Here is a 15,684-nt window from a genome sequence, read left to right as displayed (position 1 = left end):
GAAATCCTTTCAATGAATGTTGATTGTTGTTTCTTTCCAAGTTATACTTCGGATCATCTGATCGCCGCGCTCTGATTGGCCAACCGCGGACGGTACTGCGATCGCGACTGTTTTTGGAGATCCGATTTTTGTCCGACTTTCTTCACCTTCTTCCATCCTCCAGGCTAACCTCAACCCCTTCCGCTTCCTCTCTCCGCGTCTTCACCCCTTCTTTCACCCCTCTCTCCCTCCCACCCTCCTACCGGACACCATGTCCAAGGCCACTTTCGCCGCCATCGCCGCGGCCAGTGCAGCCACCGGTGCCGGTTTGACGGCTCTCTTCTACTCATCCTCCGCTCCGCGACCCCAGCAACCTCAGCAGCAACAGCAACAACAAGTCCCACCACCTCCCTCTCCCATCGCCGCGCCCTCCCCCACCGCCATCCGCCCTCCTGCTCCTCCCTCCCTCACCCCTAAGCCCGCCACCGCCGGCGGCCTCTCCCCCGTCGACCCGACAGGCATCTACCAATATGGCTTCCCCGGCCCCGTAGCGGACACGCTGATCTCGGCGCCGCTGGCGGGCGCCTACGACCGGCGCACGCGCAACCCGTCGTGGGTGGCGGAACACATCACGCCGCAGTCCCTGGCGACGAAGAACGCGGACCGCAAGAACAGCACGTTCTTCGAGGACCCGACGATCCCGCCGATGTTCCGGGCGAAGCTGTCGGACTACTTCCGGTCCGGGTACGACCGGGGCCACCAGGTGCCGGCGGCGGACTGCAAGTGGTCGCAGGAGGCGATGGACGGGACCTTTGCGCTGAGCAACATGTGCCCGCAGGTGGGCGAGGGCTTCAACCGGGACTACTGGGCGCACTTCGAGGACTTCTGCCGCGGCCTGACCAAGAAGTACCCGTCGGTGCGCGTCGTCACGGGCCCCCTGTACCTGCCCACCCGCGACCCCGCCGACGGCAAGTGGCGCGTCTCCTACGAGGTCATCGGCAACCCGCCCAACGTCGCCGTGCCCACCCACTTCTACAAGGTCATCTACGCCGAGGAGGGCCCCGCGGCGGCTGGTAAGGTCGCCCTCGGCGCGTTTGTCCTGCCCAATGCCCGCATCCCCAACGACAAGCGTCTGGCTGACTTCGAGGTGCCCCTCGAGGCTGTGGAGCGCGCCAGTGGCCTGGAGTTTGCTGCCAAGCTGGAGGCCGGTCGTCGGAAGCGTCTGTGCCAGGAGACTAAGTGTGATATCGTTGTGCGCGAGTTCAACAACGCCTCCAAGCGTTCTTAGTGTGGGATGCAATCAGGTCTAGTTACCTGAAAGGTTGCAAGAAGGTAGAAGGGTGCCGGGTTTCATGTACTCTAGATGTATTTGGGTATCATATCAGCATTATTCCCTCGTCCGCGCGGCTTTTCCAATGTCGGACATGTATATGATTTTGGTTTGTCAAAAAACAGCTCCCTTTATCCAAGAGGTGTATGCCCGGTGCTCCACTCCAAATCTATAATGTACAGTACGCTCGGAGAAACCCGACTTCTCGCTCTCGTGCAATGAACTTCAGCGAGCTTCAGCATTGGAAAGCGACCCCCTCTTTCGTTGCCACATTCCCGCCCCGCCCAGCAAAGCCCGTCCCATCCGAACCAATCTCGACCAACCCGGGCGAAATCACCTCCTTATCCTTCTTCTTTTTCTTGCTCGCGCTCGCAGACCCTTTCGTCTCGGGAGTGATGTCCGTCTCGCAGACATAGCAAAGGATCCGGCCGTGTAGCGCCGCGGTCTGGTCCTGTTCCTCCTTGGTGGCGTGCGGATCTGGCGCATCGTGGGGGGTCATGAATTTGTTGACGCAGGGTTGACAGATAACATGTCCACAGGGTTTAGTCACTACCCAAAGGAAATTAACACAGTCAGTATACGTCCAAGCACAGGGCGAGGGGGGGGGGCATACACATAGCTTTCAGCCCGTTCGTGAAGGTCTTCTTGCAACTAGGACACACTCTCGTAGTTTCACCCCCGGAGCCCTTCTCCTCGGTAAAATGCACACTCACCAACGCCTTGAGCGAGTACCCATGCTTATTCGTCTCCGTGGAAGCGGGACAGATGGGCGTCAACTTGACCATCTTATTCGCAGCGATCTCATCCGGATCGGTCGAGGGCGTCAAACTCGGGACCCAGAACGAAGGCAAGGCGGATTTCGCGTCCTAATGCAGCAGAAGGAGATTAGCAAGCCTAGACCATCAAGATGCAGAATAAAAGAAGAGAGGAAAAAAACGAACCTTTTCCCTCCTCAACTCCTCCCTCAACCTCTCCTGCTCCTCCCTCGCAACCTTGGCAACCACCTTCTCATCCAACGCAAACACCTTCTTCCTCTTCCCCTCCCCATCGACAGCATCCCCGGTAGCCTCCTCAACCTTCCTCTTATTCCCACCACTCCCCCCGGTGGCCACCAAAGCAGCAGAAGAAAGCGTCCCCGACCCCCCACCCACAGCCACCGCCTTTTGGACCTTCCCCGCCCCCACCGACGAAGCACCCGCGGCCTCGAGCCCCATACTGACCCGCTCAAACTCCCGCAACTCCCGGCCCTTCACCTCCTCCAGCGCGCGCGCCTCCTCCTCCGCCAGCCGCTTCCGCGCCTCCTCGCGCGACTTCTCCAGCCGCTTGATCTCCTGCCGCTGCGCCAGCAGGTCGTTGATGGCGCACTCGCGGCAGAACAGGTCGCCCGCCGTGGCGCAGGCGACGACGGGGGCGCGCGCCGGGCGGAGGCACAGCCGGCACGACCCGAACGGCAGGAAGGAGTCGCGGCCGATCACGCTGCGCTTGGTGCCCCAGGCGGAGCGGAGGAGGGAGCGCTCGTAGGCCGTGAAGTGCGGGAGGGAGGTGTTGCGTTTGGAGTGGGCCATTTTCTTTGCCTCCAGTGGTTGGCGCTTAGATAATTAGGGAAAATACTCGGAGGGTTGGCGAGGGAAAAGATTGTGGACGGTGGTGGATGGGTTGTTGGTTTGGGTTTGCATGCGCCGAGTCCGACTGCCTGTGGGTTGAGGGTAATGGGTTGGGTAGTGGATTGGTGGTATGGTGGTAGTGAGGACCAATGACAGAGGAAGTGGAGAACTGAAAGTTACTCTTCCGAGTTCGAGTAGAGTCGAATTGATTCACTGATCAGGGTGGGTAGAGCTTCGAAGCTCATGAAGCGATACTATCGCGGAGAGAGGTGACGCTGCGGCGAGCGAGCGGGCGGGCGGCGGCAGCAGAAAAGCGCGCTCTCGGAGACTGCGGTGCGGTGATTATGTCATGCTGTCACATGCAAGGTATAGTATGCAATTTTTTATGGGGAACTAGAAGCGCTCAATGGGAAGATGACATGAATTTATACTGCTGCTCATTGCCCAAGGAAGTATACACCAGGTTAAGAGAGCCACAAAGCTCTGTTGCCAAGCAATATGTGGTGATTCAATCTTGTACTCGAGTAGTTGAAGCATCTCGGGATTATATACCCAGGCATTATTCATCCAGCCTGATTGGTTCAGCGTCTTCCTCCGTTTCGACGTCTCCATGTCATTATTTCCGCTGCTTTGTGAGAGTAATAAAGGTGTTGATTGTCTCACTAGACCACTAGATGCCAGTATCTGATCCTTCATCCCCAAGGCCCTGCTTATTCTTTACATGGACCTTACATGCCCTACAACTGCATCGTATACTACCCGGATGGTAAATCACCAAGTACTGTATATACATATATGGTATATAAATCTGTTTTATATGTTATTCTGCATTTAATCACCTCCTTCCGCTTAATATTGAAAAAAAAAGGATCTATGCTCTTGTAGACTGACTAAGACTTCTGCTGTTATTTATATAATTCATTCCCCTACCTACCCTGGGTCGTCTTTACCACCTTACTCATTTCTCCTCCTTCTCCCTCACTCCCTCTTCTCCCCTTATCTCACCACTCTTCCAAGTTTCATATAGTCAACAGATACTAATATCACCGCCCCTCTCCCCCTCTCGCAGTGTCCATCTCTCTCTCAGAATCCTCAAGATGACTACAACTCTAGGCGGCACCGCCGTCTCGTCCCCAATGAAATCACCCTCTCGGGCCCCAACAACGATGAGAAGCTCCCTCTATCGGTGCTCAAAATCCTCAACGAGAGCCCTCACGAGATGGATAAAGCCAAGGCCGACCAAGAGGGCGTTCCGCCCTCCGTTATCATCGAACTTCTCTGCTGTGATCCCCCGCGCGAGACGCCCGTGATCGTCCGAATGTACTGCCAAATCCCGCACACCGGCACGGAGCGGAAGCCAGCAAGCCAACGGGCTACTTAAGCCACAGACGCAGTATGCCCCCAAGCGACTGAATGCCTCGCGACGTATGAGAAGCTCGCCGAGGTCAAGTGCGAGCACGCCCCGGTTCTGATCGGCTTTGCTCAGACCAAGCAGGGACCCGAGGGGTGGGTACCCGGTGGCTATATCTTCTATATCGGACTTACCACTGTTATTGAGGGAGGAGACATTATTCAGCTGGCAAGTCCTGTTGTTGGTGAGGGTGCTTGCTGCGAGATGGCGCCTTAGGAGAGAGAGAGGGTTAGGGTGGCTTTCAGGATTGCGTTCAAGTGAGTTTACTCTTCCGAGCAAGGAAGAAAACACCACACTAACTCGAGACTAAAAGAGATTGATAGCTCCTTAGCCCCACACGGAATCACACCGTCAGATATGTGCGGGCTAGAACGGCTGTATTGGGATCCCGTTAGGGAACTTATGTAAGCCTTCTTCCACCTCCTTCTCCACCTCTTCATCTTGTTCTTGTCCCCGGCAGCTTTCTGATTATATGGCCTCGCTGGCTTCTCAGCTTCGTGGAAGGAGACTTCGAGACAACGGAGACAAATTGGGAATGGAATGATAAGGAGTTTGATTGTTGGTATCTCGGAGGAATGTTATGAGGAGGAAATTCGCTATTGGGACAAAGATGACCGTGGTCGTGAGAATCCTAGCACAGGCTGCTCATCGACCGCCGCGGGCATGTTAGAACTTCCACTCAGATAGCCTCACGTAGCTGAGTATCACTTATCCACGTTCCCGAGATGGTCAAAATCATAAATTACCTTAAACTGAGCATCAAGACTGAGAGGTTTTCTGTATGTTATCTCGACAAGATGAACCGTGGCAGAAGGACCTCTGCTTCCTAGTCATTTTAGGACTTACGTGCAAACAGAAAAAAGCAGGGATGAAGAATGAAGGAAACCATCTCTCTATACCTGTTGGATGCCAAGTACCATGGATGAAGAAGAGTCCGAACAGAAATGATTGTCACGGAAGCAAGATGATTGATTTCATGTATTGCTTTTATCAGATTAGTAGATAAATCAACCTTCAAACCAACTAAGAGGAAACAATCCCAACTCTTGCCGTTCTACAAACCGGTATACCACAGATACTCCGACTTCCGATAGAGCCGAATCACCCGGAGCAGCTGCGGATGCTGAGGCAAGACCTGCATATCACCCTCGGTGCGGTGGAAGTGGTCCACATCCGTCGGGGGCAGCCAGGGACTGCACACCGTGGGGCATTTCCGTCCGTGCGGGCATGGCCGCAGCCCCGCCGCCCGCAGCGCCCAGATGGCGCGGTCGATCTCGTGGTCAGGGATGATCCACCCCGGGGGCGTGTAGCTGCAGGAGACGGACGGCACGGGGCCGAATTCCATGCCGAACTCATGGGCCGACGGCCAGCCAAACAGCCGGTGGGGGATCTCCGCCTTCGCGAAGATACGGTCCACGAAGTTGTAGCTTTCGCTCTGGAAGTTGTCGGTCACGGCCATCTTGGGACACACTCGATTGGTTTCTTGTGTCAATCGGAATTACCTTTGCGATGGAATGGGTTGGTTCGAAGGTTAATTGGAGGCACTTGGGTTTGAAGTTCTATCCTTTTTTATATTGGAAGCCATGAGGCTCAGATGTTTCAATATTCCAGGAAATTGCCAGCTGGAGTGATGATCACCGGGGGATGTTCCGAGAGTCAAAGCTCGACATGAATTTAGGTGGATGTTGTGCTGGTTAGTCCTCCTGTCAATCTGGTGCAGTGTCTTATGATTCGAATTGTTCATCGCGGCGATCTTTCTGTCCTGCTCGACGGTGCTAGTGTATGCTTGCATCGGAGATAGTATCCAAGAGGGAGCGAAGATTGTCAACAGTGACGCTGAAACGGCTATATTGGCTGTCTTCTTTATCGCGGCAAGTCAGATCGCATAGTCATGTCGCACTGCATTGAAAACCTCCGAGAGAGTCAGGGGAATCGTTCACTGCCAAGCTTGCGTAGGGTATCCACTCTGACTCCGGATTCCGAGTCGGAAAACCACGCGGGGTGGAGAAGGAAGGCGTTCACGGACGCGCCGGCCCGCTTTCCCACCGCTCTCTGTTTCACCCCTCAGGCTCTCTTGGCCAACTTCAGCCTCCCAATATGCCTGATCCCTCCATAACTCCAGCTAAGCGACAAAAAGCATATGCTAAGAGATGTACCTCAACAGGGAGACAATGTGACGGCTACGATCTGCCCCCAGTTTCTCACAAGCCCTTCTTTGCTACAAGGACTAGCATTCCTCAGCTCACAGCACCTGGCATTCTGGCTGCTTTGGCTCCGAAGGGCCAATCCTGGTCATAGATGACGATGTCACACTCTATTCCGACTTGCATTCGTGCAGCAACGTCGAGAATGGCCGCTGGACTGTTTCGAAAGTCCGTCAGATCATGGAACCGCTCGCCGGTGCTGTGGTTCGGGTTTGCCGGCGGCAGGCTACCACGAGCTACCACGAGTCTGAGTCAGTAGCGAGTGAGCAAGCTTGCATTATCCATCGCTTGAGCTTATTCCTGCTGTTCCACAACCAATCTCAACAAGCAACCGGGCCGGGTGCTTACTGCCAGAGAAAAACGAGGCTTGAAGCTTCTCCGGCTTGAAGCGCACGCGCTTAGGAACGCGCTTCTCAGCCTCCCGGTAACGACTCTGCTGATCTTGTTTCATGAACAGTTGACGGAAGGAAGCCATGCAAGCGACGATGTTGGCTGTGAGAAATGTCAATAACGGGCTTGTATTAGCTATACGCCACTAGATAGAATTTTGGAGAAGCGGAAGGATGACACCGATAGTAAAGATCCTCCCCCTATTGTGTAGACGTCAAGGGGAAATTGAAAAGGTGGGGGGCTGGGGTAGGGTGGTATATACCAACGGTGGCCTCAATAAAACTCCACATCCAGAGCCAGGAGATATCTGAATTTTGGTTCCGACGGGCTACCACGGCTACTCGGACCACCGCCACGATGATGATGACGACGGCTACCGAGAGAATAACCATCAGAATTGCTTTGCGACGGAGCGGAATACGGACATTCCAGAGAAGAGTTATCGGCAAGCTGATTACTATTTGGTCAAACAACGTGTTATGCGCGTTAGTCTGCTTGTTTTTGTTCTCGAAAAGATCTCAGATTTCGGACAATTGGGCTCTTACTGCAAAGATCTGTCACCACATCTAAGACTAGATTCGTGACTAGGGTTCGGAATTCGAATTGCACAGCGGCTTTCTGTGAGCAGTTGGTCTGTAGGGGCGAAAAAAGAGAGTAGAATAGCCCATCCTGGATCTAGAAGCTCTATTATTATAGCTGTATTTATGAAATGCTTGCCAATATATCCTGTACCTTTACCCCCCAACGCTTGCTTGAAAGGTGGGGGCAGTGTCCGACTGTTTGGTTACTTGCAGGGTGACATTTTACTCACCTGTAAAAACACTGTAGATAGTCCTCTACCGGATTCGGGCTAACGGAGCGGGGTTAGAAATTGTTTGCTATGTAAAAAGGGTACTAGATCTGAGCGGGTCAGAAATTAGTGCAAGGGGGCCTCAGAAATACCTATAATCCTTCTGATACCCCCAGAGCTTTTTTTAATTATATCTACCTTTTTTAGATAACGTATGTTCAAAGAGAAATGATCAATTCCCCTCTTATACCAGTGTTAAGGTTGTTTTTTTTAGGACCGAAATCCTTATACTAGGATTCTATATTTGAGAACACCTTGGACTATTTCTCTTGATTATGGGTGTCGGATATATATTAAGATTAAGAGTAGCTGTATAAAAAGTAAAAAAATATTGGGAAATCTAAGTTATTCTAACCTCCTCCGAAGTCTCATATATTTCTAACCCCCTCGGACTAAATTCTTACCCCCTCAGAGCTCGTAGCCCTACGCGAAAAAAAAGAAAAAAAAAAGATTGAGGCTTGTGCTTAGACCACACTACCAGCAAGACCCATGCAAAGCAGAGACAAGATGAGAATAGGGGCGGGCCGAGCCTAGTGACTCCTTCAACCCAAGATGGGGAATTTTAAATTGTCTCAGAAACCCAGCGGCTTATTAGCCGCTAAGCTATGGGCTTATTTTCTTTCTTGGCCCCTTGCAGCAAAAGGAATCATATACCGGTTGCACAATGCAGAATGCACCCTCCATCTTATACTCCTCTTTCTTTCTCCTATCCCACCAATGACAGGACGTGTGCTATTATCTAAGTGGTGGCAAAACACATAGATTGACTGTTGCTTATGCATGTCAGACATAATATGCCGGGAATCCATGCATATGGTCTGACAGTTGCCGCGTCATATTTTAGGGCTTGTTCCTATTTGCTGTGCTTACCCCGTTTTCTTTCTTGTCTACCGCCTGTTCTCTCTGCTCTGCCACCTGTTTGGCATTGAGCGGCTCCATCCCGCAAGTGCATAGCACAGAGATGCAGACACAGCCTACTGCAAAAAGCATCACATGCGATATAAAGGTGCACCAGACTTTTCAAAGTTTATGTAACGTATCGGCCGATGGAGCAAGGGCAGCAAGATTTGCCGCACCCCAGGATATTACTTGCTTAGGAAAAAGCTCAGGAACTTGAAGAGGTACCTTATGAAGTATGTTGTTTAGTGCAATGGTCTGGCCAATGGCAATCGCTAGGGCCCTAGTGCAGAAGGTGAGTAAGTACGCTGCAGAGGTTATTGGAAACGCCGCAGTAGCTGTTGCTCACCCGCCCAGTTACTATAAAAAGACTGCAATAGCTATAAAAGACCGCTCGCCAGTATTGCCTTAATCCAGTTATATAATGTGTAGAATATACCATTGCCTGTGGGTATGTCGTCATTACTAAACTCTGATGGTAAGGTTTTGTTCTTCTAGTGGAGGCTGAGAATTTGGAGGAAGATACAGGGGAAGAGAGGAAGGAGGGAAGAAGTAGAGTTCTGACTGAGCAAGAATATAGCGGACATGGAGACTCACTGCAGGACCAGATTAACAGCTGTATATGGCAGCTGCATAGCCACCCCCATGCCCAGTCTATAGACCACGAGTGCTGCTGCCCAAAATATGCGCGGGGAGTCGGTTTGGACAATGCATCTTCTCCACGCCAGATTTAAATTAAGACGAATAGGATCAACAGCAGGCCGGCTTTTGTAAAGAGTCTAATCACAGTTGCTGAACGCCAAGGCTTTATTTGGCCTCCCTACTGCAGGGCTAGCAACAAACAGCAGACGGCCGCTATAAATACCAGGCAGCTAATTAGATCCAGACGCCGAAGCGTTTCGCTGACCGCCAGGGATCTATTTTTGTTTTTGCTGCCTTGTATCCGCAGTACAAAAATCAAAAGAACGAATGTTATCGCCCCAATGGGCATGTTTCTGCAAATTTATTGGTCAGTTAGCTTTGCACTCTCTTGCAGTTGTGTTGGAAGGTGAGGGTTATAGCGCAGGACACCCTATTGGGAAAAACTATACGTCCAAAAGCACCAGCGCCAAATGCCGTGAGTGATGAAGACACCGCCAATAATCGGCCCAATGTACACAGAGATGAAGCCATGCTAGGAGGGGCGGGGCAGTTCTGTGTTGAGTGAAAGTGAAAGAAAGACAAGCGCTGACGGACATGGAGAGAGAATCGTGAGGACTAAAAGAGGGCTAAATATTTAAATCGCCCTTTCATGATGGGTTAGCACTCTACTTTAGCTTTCCGGACAATCCCTGTGAATTGCGACTGCAGGTACCCCTGTCCGACAACAGAACAAATAACTCGGTTGGCTACTGGACAAGGCTGGATCCTTCCGTTTTAGTGCCAACAGTCAGATTGAAAGAGGTTGAGAAGGATCTTTCGGTAGAATGACGGTTCTTGGTCGGATTTCTGTGTCGTCCTGCATGGCAACGGAGCCCACAGAGTCATGAACAATGGAGTTGGTTACGAGTCCCTCAAGCAGGCCATCGACAGCCTGCCTACGAAGCGGCCTACTAGGTAGGTCCATATATGCCGCAATCTAATTGTAGGCTGTGCATCGACACCCCTGCTGGCCTGTATAGAAAACATGGCAATGTAGCTATTGACGCATCGCAATTCATTGTATTCAAACGGTCCAAGGCAAAGAGATCGCCGACTGCGCCTTCTTTGTGAGGGCTCTACCCAAGGCTCTATCCAATTGTGCGCCATGTAAGACATTGGACCTTATGGGGGCCGTTGTATTCTCTCCATGCGTAATGAAGCTCACAGCAGGTATTGCATTTAGTAGACTTTCGTCGCAATGCGGCTAAATATCGTATTTGAGAAGGCTTATGACATCCCAACACCGTATATAAGCCTTCAATGTCTGCATGTTGTGAGTGTTCGAATATTGAACTCGTAGACAAAGAAAAAACTCAACAGCCTAGTCAGCAAGCTTCATACACACATTGATTTGATTTGACTCAAAATGCTTCTCAGGTTGACGTCCGCTGTGAATCATGCGTTTGATCCAGTACGGGAACTGAGTCCTAATTACGTTCGAGGGGCAATTATTTGGTTGGCGACTTTACTCAGTACCTGGGGTCTGTGGGAGACTCTGGAGATTCACCATCCACCCACTTTTTCGGCCTAACGAGCCACTTGAACTCCCCTATTGGGTTCCTTGTCAGTACCAAAGCCCTTGAACTATGAAGAATATTGTTCCTGACTTTTGCAGACTTTGGTAATATGGCTGACCGCAAAGGCACTTGGATGGATGCTGAGATCTCAATTGCTTAGGGCATGCGGGTGCTTTTTTCGAAGATTGCCACCAGCTAATGAGAAGAGCTGTGTAAGTGACAGCCCCATGGCCATATCTCAGTGCTTCTTGAAGCATGTAATCAACCCGCTTCAGAAAACAACTCGGGACACGCGAACCTTTTGCGTTAAGCCTGGCCGGTGACCGACATTCTGTAGTAACATCGCCGGCTGACATTCGCCCTTTTTTCGCCGATATCAACGCTCTGAGCCTGGATGGCTTCCTCAACCAGGGATTGATTGGCTTCGGCTGTGGGGAAGACCGACTTCATACCCTCTGGCAGCGCAACCAGCCCGGCCCAATCAACCGCAAGGGTAAGAGCCTTATTGACTTGACGGAAGATCTCTTCAAACAACATCTCCTCCCTGGACCGACATTTGACACTTTGTTGAGCCGATACCGTGGCGCCATCCAGGAGCTACTGTCCTGGAGTCAATTAGAGGCCACATATCCCACAATGACTGGTAAGGAGACGGAGGCTATATCGCTTTACGATCTGTGCTCCGATTTCTTGATCAATGCCACACAGATGACATTGTTTGACCCTGCTTTATTTGCCATTGATCCTGAAATGACGACCGAGCTGCGGACTTCACCGATGAGTTCTGGCAGCTCATTTACCGATCCAAGTTCATTGACAGCACACAAGTTCGCCGCATTCTGGCCCAATACACAAAGGCGTTCAATGCCTACCTGCGACTACCGCCTCAGGCACGCGCCCGTGAGGCATAGGTGATCCGCACCTTGATCCAAACCTATACCGATCTAGGAATCCACGAAGATGACCAGGCAGCCATGATGGTGATGATTTACTGGACGTGAGTGCGCACCCCTCTCTTTCACGATTGTGTGATGATGAGGGTCCTGATGAGCAATACCTCTGCAGTGGCGATGCCAACGCATACAAGGCAGCGTCCTGGGTCCTGGCTCACATTCTATACGAGCCGACACTACGAGAACTGATCCAGGAGGAGACAGTCCCAGCAGTGGGCCCGAATGGCAAGGTGGACATGGCCTATCTGCGTCAAAACTGCCCCCGGCTGTCATAAATCTATCACGAGGTGCTCAGGCTTACCAAGCGCGATGCAGTGCTTCGGCGAGTCGTCCAAGATACGGAGCTAGGCGGAAAGCAGTTTCGCAAAGGAAGTTTTGCAATTATTCCCTCTTGTCAGTTACACGACAGTCTAGAGATGTACGGGCATGATTCGTTGTTGTTCAACCCCGAACGCTTTCTGAAGCGACCGGAGCTGACGCAAGACCCGGCTTACTTCCCTTACGGCGGTGGAGTCTACTATTGTCCGGGTCGTCATTTTGCAACTTTGGAGATCTTCGCCTTTGTGGCGGTGATGCTGAACCGATTCGATGTCAATTTGGCGTGGCCGAAGCAGGAATTTCCACGTAAGGACGATAGTGTGCTTACCTTTGGGATCTCAAGGCCATTGCCAGGAGATGATCTGTATGTTGTCCTCAAAAAGACTGAAGATGTAGATGTCTAGTGTCGGTTGAAGTCCACGAGGAGAGATGTCAGCACAACGGTGAATGATTTTATTCGGTATTTCCTTTCCTTTCTTTTTTGTTTAGCTAGCTTATGTTACATCGTCCTGTTTTGTCTTCTTTTTCCGAAAAAAGAAAAAAGAATTCACTTTACTCTCTCTCTAGGAGGGGGGGCGGCACAAGGCGCCTGCAGGCGTTGGGCTTAGGGCGGATGGAACCATTATTAGTTGCCAATGGCCATCAACTTGACAACATCCCTGCTAGCTACATTAGCCGTTGCTTAGATCACTCGCAATTTTTGAATCTCTTTTTCTTTCTTTCTCCTTTATTTTTCTTTCGATTGGAACGTTGCTCTTACACCTGGTTTCTTTCTCCCTCTCATTTTGCCGCTCCTGACCTTTCGGATTTTCCCACGCGTCACCGTCTGAGTTACATCGCATCCCTCTGGCTGCTCCTCTTTCGTTCACCCTCTGTCCCTGCTCCTTTCTTCGCTACACCATGTTCTATCTGCTTCTAGGCACCACTCTCTTTGCATGGACTCTCTACAGTCTCAAGGGCTTGATCCAAAATATCAAAAGTGTCCGGAAACTGAACATCCCTTACCATGTTCTCCCTGCCAGTCCCGTCAACCCGCTCTGGATCGTCCTCGAGCCGGTAATTTACTTCATTTTGGATCGTCTTCCATTTGAATTTGGTCGAGTCAGACATTATGGCCGACGCAGCTGGCAGTTTGGCGACCGAGCACAGTCGCATCTGCGCATGGGCGACGCGTGGGCGCTGGCCACCTCATCCGAGGTCTTCGTCTATGTGTGCGATGCGGAGGCAATCACCCAAATCATAAATCGCCGTGCAGTATTCACACGCCCAGTCGAGCTCTATAGTATGTCTTATGCTGCAGTTCCTCTAAAGAAACCTACAGTTTCTGACGCGGCTTACACAGAGACGTTGGACGTATTTGGTCCAAATGTGGCAACGGTCAGTTTCTCTCTGCTCCGATCGACTTTTCATATTCTGTTGAGCCTCGCTCACCGCTAGCACAGTCCGTAGACCCTCGGGGCCGACTGGCAGCGTCACCGCAAGATCGTGGCCGCACCGTTCAATGAAGGCATCAACAGTCTTGTCTGGGACGAGGCTGCCTCGCAAGCCCAGGCTCTGCTTGCATCGGCCGGATCGGCCCCAGCCGGCGGGCTGGGCACCAACATCCGCACCTTGGCTCTCAACGTCCTTGCAGCCACGGGGTTCAAGCGCCCGCAATCCTCCCACGGCTCCCAGGAGGACCGATCCCAGGAAGCTCGCTCGTATGGCGAGTCGCTTAATCTCGTGATGGAAAATTCTTTCTCGATCATGCTAATCCCCCCGTGGATCCTGAAACTCCCTGTGCTGCCCAGCTGGTGTCGACGGGTCGGAGAGGCGGTCGAGATTTTCAAGCAGCATATGCTGACCATGTTTAACGTGGAGAAATCGCTGCTGGAAAAAGGGGAGCCCGGCACGGGGACCCTGATGTCCTCCCTTATCCGCGAGTCTGAGGTCACCCGTCACAGCAACCGCAAGCCGCTTACCATCCATGAGATCCTCGGGAACATCTACGTGATCAACTTCGCCGGACATGACACCACTGCCAACACGATGACATACCTGATGTTCTTGCTAGCTGCGTACCCGGACATCCAGGAGTGGATAGCCGAGGAGATCCGGACGGCCATACCCCGCAGCGACCAGGACTCCGTGGGCTATAAAGCAGCGTATCCCCGACTGAAACGCTGCCTCGCCGTATTAGTATGTTCTTTCTCGCTTTACCATTGGCCTTGAACCCATAGTCGAGTTCAACTCGTTGACAATCATGCTACATGGCGGGGGAAACAGCTCGAAACTGTCCGCCTGTACCCGGCGATCTTGGCCCTTCCCAAATCCGTCGCACCAGCGCAAGCGACCCTCCACCTCCCCGAGAGTAATCGCACCCTCGTCCTCCCGCATGGAGCCGTCATCCTACCTAGTCTGCTAGCTGTGCAGACCCACCCGCGCTATTGGCCTGATGAGCCAAATGCCTGGCGTCCCCGCCGCTGGATCAGAATCTCCTGCGGTGGACACCACTACGAACCAGAGTATGGAGGGTATCCCTGCCAGCCAGGCGGAGCAACTCGCACGCGAAGAGATTATCGAGCCGCGACCGGGGACCTATATCCCTTGGTCCGCTGGAGCGCAGGTGTGCGCGGGCCAGAAGTTCGCGCAGGTCGAGACTGTGGCGGTCTTGGCTTCCCTCTTCCGCGAGCATCGGCTCCGGGTTGTGCTTGAAGACGGAGAGGAATTTGAGGCGGCTCAGGCGCGGCTGGTGGCCAAGACGCTGGATACGCATCAGCTGCTGGTGATTCAGATGCGGGATCCAGATAGTGTCAAGTTTGTCTGGGAGCATGTGGGGTGAAAAGCGGTCACGAAATGAGTTTCTATCCGTGAAGATCGTGTATCAACGGCCCTACTTGTACATGAGAGTCATTATGGCGACGTGTAGAATTAAATCGCGCCGGATATACTTGAGTGGCATGTTGATGTAAGTGTCCTGCTGGAAAGGCCAGGGATTATTGGGTGACAGAGGGAGCAACAGGCGGAGAGCAGCTCCGAGGGTACCGGGAATTAGCATGCTGTAGACCCAAGCTTTCCATACGGAGTATCGTGCGGAGGGATCCCTGCCTTTTCTTGTTTGCCCCTCTCCAACTCTTCTGTTCCTGGCTCCCGCCTCTGCACTCCGCAGCACAGGCCCGTTACGATCTTATCCGCGAGAACCTTGCTGAGATCTTGAACCCTGAGATTATTCAAGGCATTCTTGCTAAGGGCCGCAACCCCCGCATCTACTGGGGTAAGTCAGAACAAACCGAAGCGAAGGCCGCGCGCTGTTTATGTAAACCTAACTAACATAACGTAATCGGACACCGAACCGGCGCGACACCCAACCGTCGTTTCTCAGTATAGCTACCACTAAATAAATCAAACTTCAACAATGTATCTAAAAATTCTGTATTAGGTAGTACTAACATAATAAAAAAGAGTGTTTTATACTATATTTACATGTTATCTAAAACACTTACATATATAAAAGAACATTTTTATAATATTTATATAGTTCTGTAAAGAATATTATTTTAATAAATCTTAA

General features: G+C 51.9%; 6 protein-coding genes across 6 annotated transcripts; 3 read left to right on the top strand and 3 right to left on the bottom strand.

The window, feature by feature from the left end:
* Positions 1-50: 50 nt before the first annotated feature.
* Positions 51-1,463, top strand: BO82DRAFT_351240 (DNA/RNA non-specific endonuclease). Its single transcript, XM_025634377.1, has one exon. It carries the CDS (start codon positions 251-253, stop codon positions 1,265-1,267), a length of 1,017 nt encoding a protein of 338 aa, XP_025495612.1. The 5' UTR covers positions 51-250; the 3' UTR covers positions 1,268-1,463.
* On the bottom strand, positions 1,374-3,167 carry BO82DRAFT_302743 (putative RING finger domain protein). Its single transcript, XM_025632136.1, has 4 exons — positions 2,461-3,167; positions 2,251-2,391; positions 1,923-2,175; positions 1,374-1,858 (listed from the first exon to the last, which is right to left on the bottom strand). The coding sequence occupies exons 1-4, from the start codon at positions 2,872-2,874 to the stop codon at positions 1,545-1,547; spliced, it is 1,122 nt and encodes a 373-aa protein (XP_025495611.1). The 5' UTR covers positions 2,875-3,167; the 3' UTR covers positions 1,374-1,544.
* Positions 3,168-5,378: 2,211 nt separating this feature from the next.
* Positions 5,379-5,783, bottom strand: BO82DRAFT_361833 (uncharacterized protein; the record flags this gene model as incomplete). The annotated part of the gene is made up of 1 exon (XM_025636833.1): positions 5,379-5,783. The coding sequence occupies one exon, from the start codon at positions 5,781-5,783 to the stop codon at positions 5,379-5,381; it is 405 nt and encodes a 134-aa protein (XP_025495610.1).
* A 778-nt stretch (positions 5,784-6,561) lies between these two features.
* Positions 6,562-7,310, bottom strand: BO82DRAFT_398832 (uncharacterized protein; the record flags this gene model as incomplete). The annotated part of the gene is made up of 3 exons (XM_025639056.1): positions 6,562-6,764; positions 6,877-7,020; positions 7,181-7,310. 3 exons carry the CDS (start codon positions 7,308-7,310, stop codon positions 6,562-6,564), a joined length of 477 nt encoding a protein of 158 aa, XP_025495609.1.
* Positions 7,311-10,190: 2,880 nt separating this feature from the next.
* On the top strand, positions 10,191-12,538 carry BO82DRAFT_398831 (cytochrome P450; the record flags this gene model as incomplete). Its single annotated transcript, XM_025639055.1, has 6 exons — positions 10,191-10,261; positions 11,139-11,506; positions 11,626-11,763; positions 11,812-11,860; positions 11,929-12,065; positions 12,132-12,538. 6 exons carry the CDS (start codon positions 10,191-10,193, stop codon positions 12,536-12,538), a joined length of 1,170 nt encoding a protein of 389 aa, XP_025495608.1.
* A 496-nt stretch (positions 12,539-13,034) lies between these two features.
* BO82DRAFT_398830 (cytochrome P450) lies at positions 13,035-14,955 on the top strand (the record flags this gene model as incomplete). Its single annotated transcript, XM_025639054.1, has 5 exons — positions 13,035-13,416; positions 13,477-13,511; positions 13,584-14,312; positions 14,400-14,529; positions 14,606-14,955. The coding sequence occupies 5 exons, from the start codon at positions 13,035-13,037 to the stop codon at positions 14,953-14,955; spliced, it is 1,626 nt and encodes a 541-aa protein (XP_025495607.1).
* Positions 14,956-15,684: the final 729 nt, after the last annotated feature.

This window comes from Aspergillus uvarum (assembly GCF_003184745.1).
Source record: "Aspergillus uvarum CBS 121591 unplaced genomic scaffold BO82scaffold_7, whole genome shotgun sequence".
In the NCBI taxonomy this organism is placed as follows: domain Eukaryota; kingdom Fungi; phylum Ascomycota; class Eurotiomycetes; order Eurotiales; family Aspergillaceae; genus Aspergillus; species Aspergillus uvarum.
Note: the sequence above shows the minus strand (reverse complement) of the source record. Positions and strands in the feature narration are given on the sequence as shown.

Excerpts from the sequence above, each read along its gene's own strand:
- BO82DRAFT_351240 (XM_025634377.1), top strand. The coding sequence starts at position 251 with ATGTCCAAGGCCACTTTCGCCGCCATCGCCGCGGCCAGTGCAGCCACC.
- BO82DRAFT_302743 (XM_025632136.1), bottom strand. The coding sequence starts at position 2,874 with ATGGCCCACTCCAAACGCAACACCTCCCTCCCGCACTTCACGGCCTAC. Across the intron at positions 2,392-2,460 it reads AGGTCCAAAAGGCGGTGGCT|AGGAAGGTTGAGGAGGCTAC; the intron begins GTGGGTGGGGGG and ends GGTGGGAATAAG. Across the intron at positions 2,176-2,250 it reads AGGAGTTGAGGAGGGAAAAG|GACGCGAAATCCGCCTTGCC; the intron begins GTTCGTTTTTTT and ends CTGCTGCATTAG.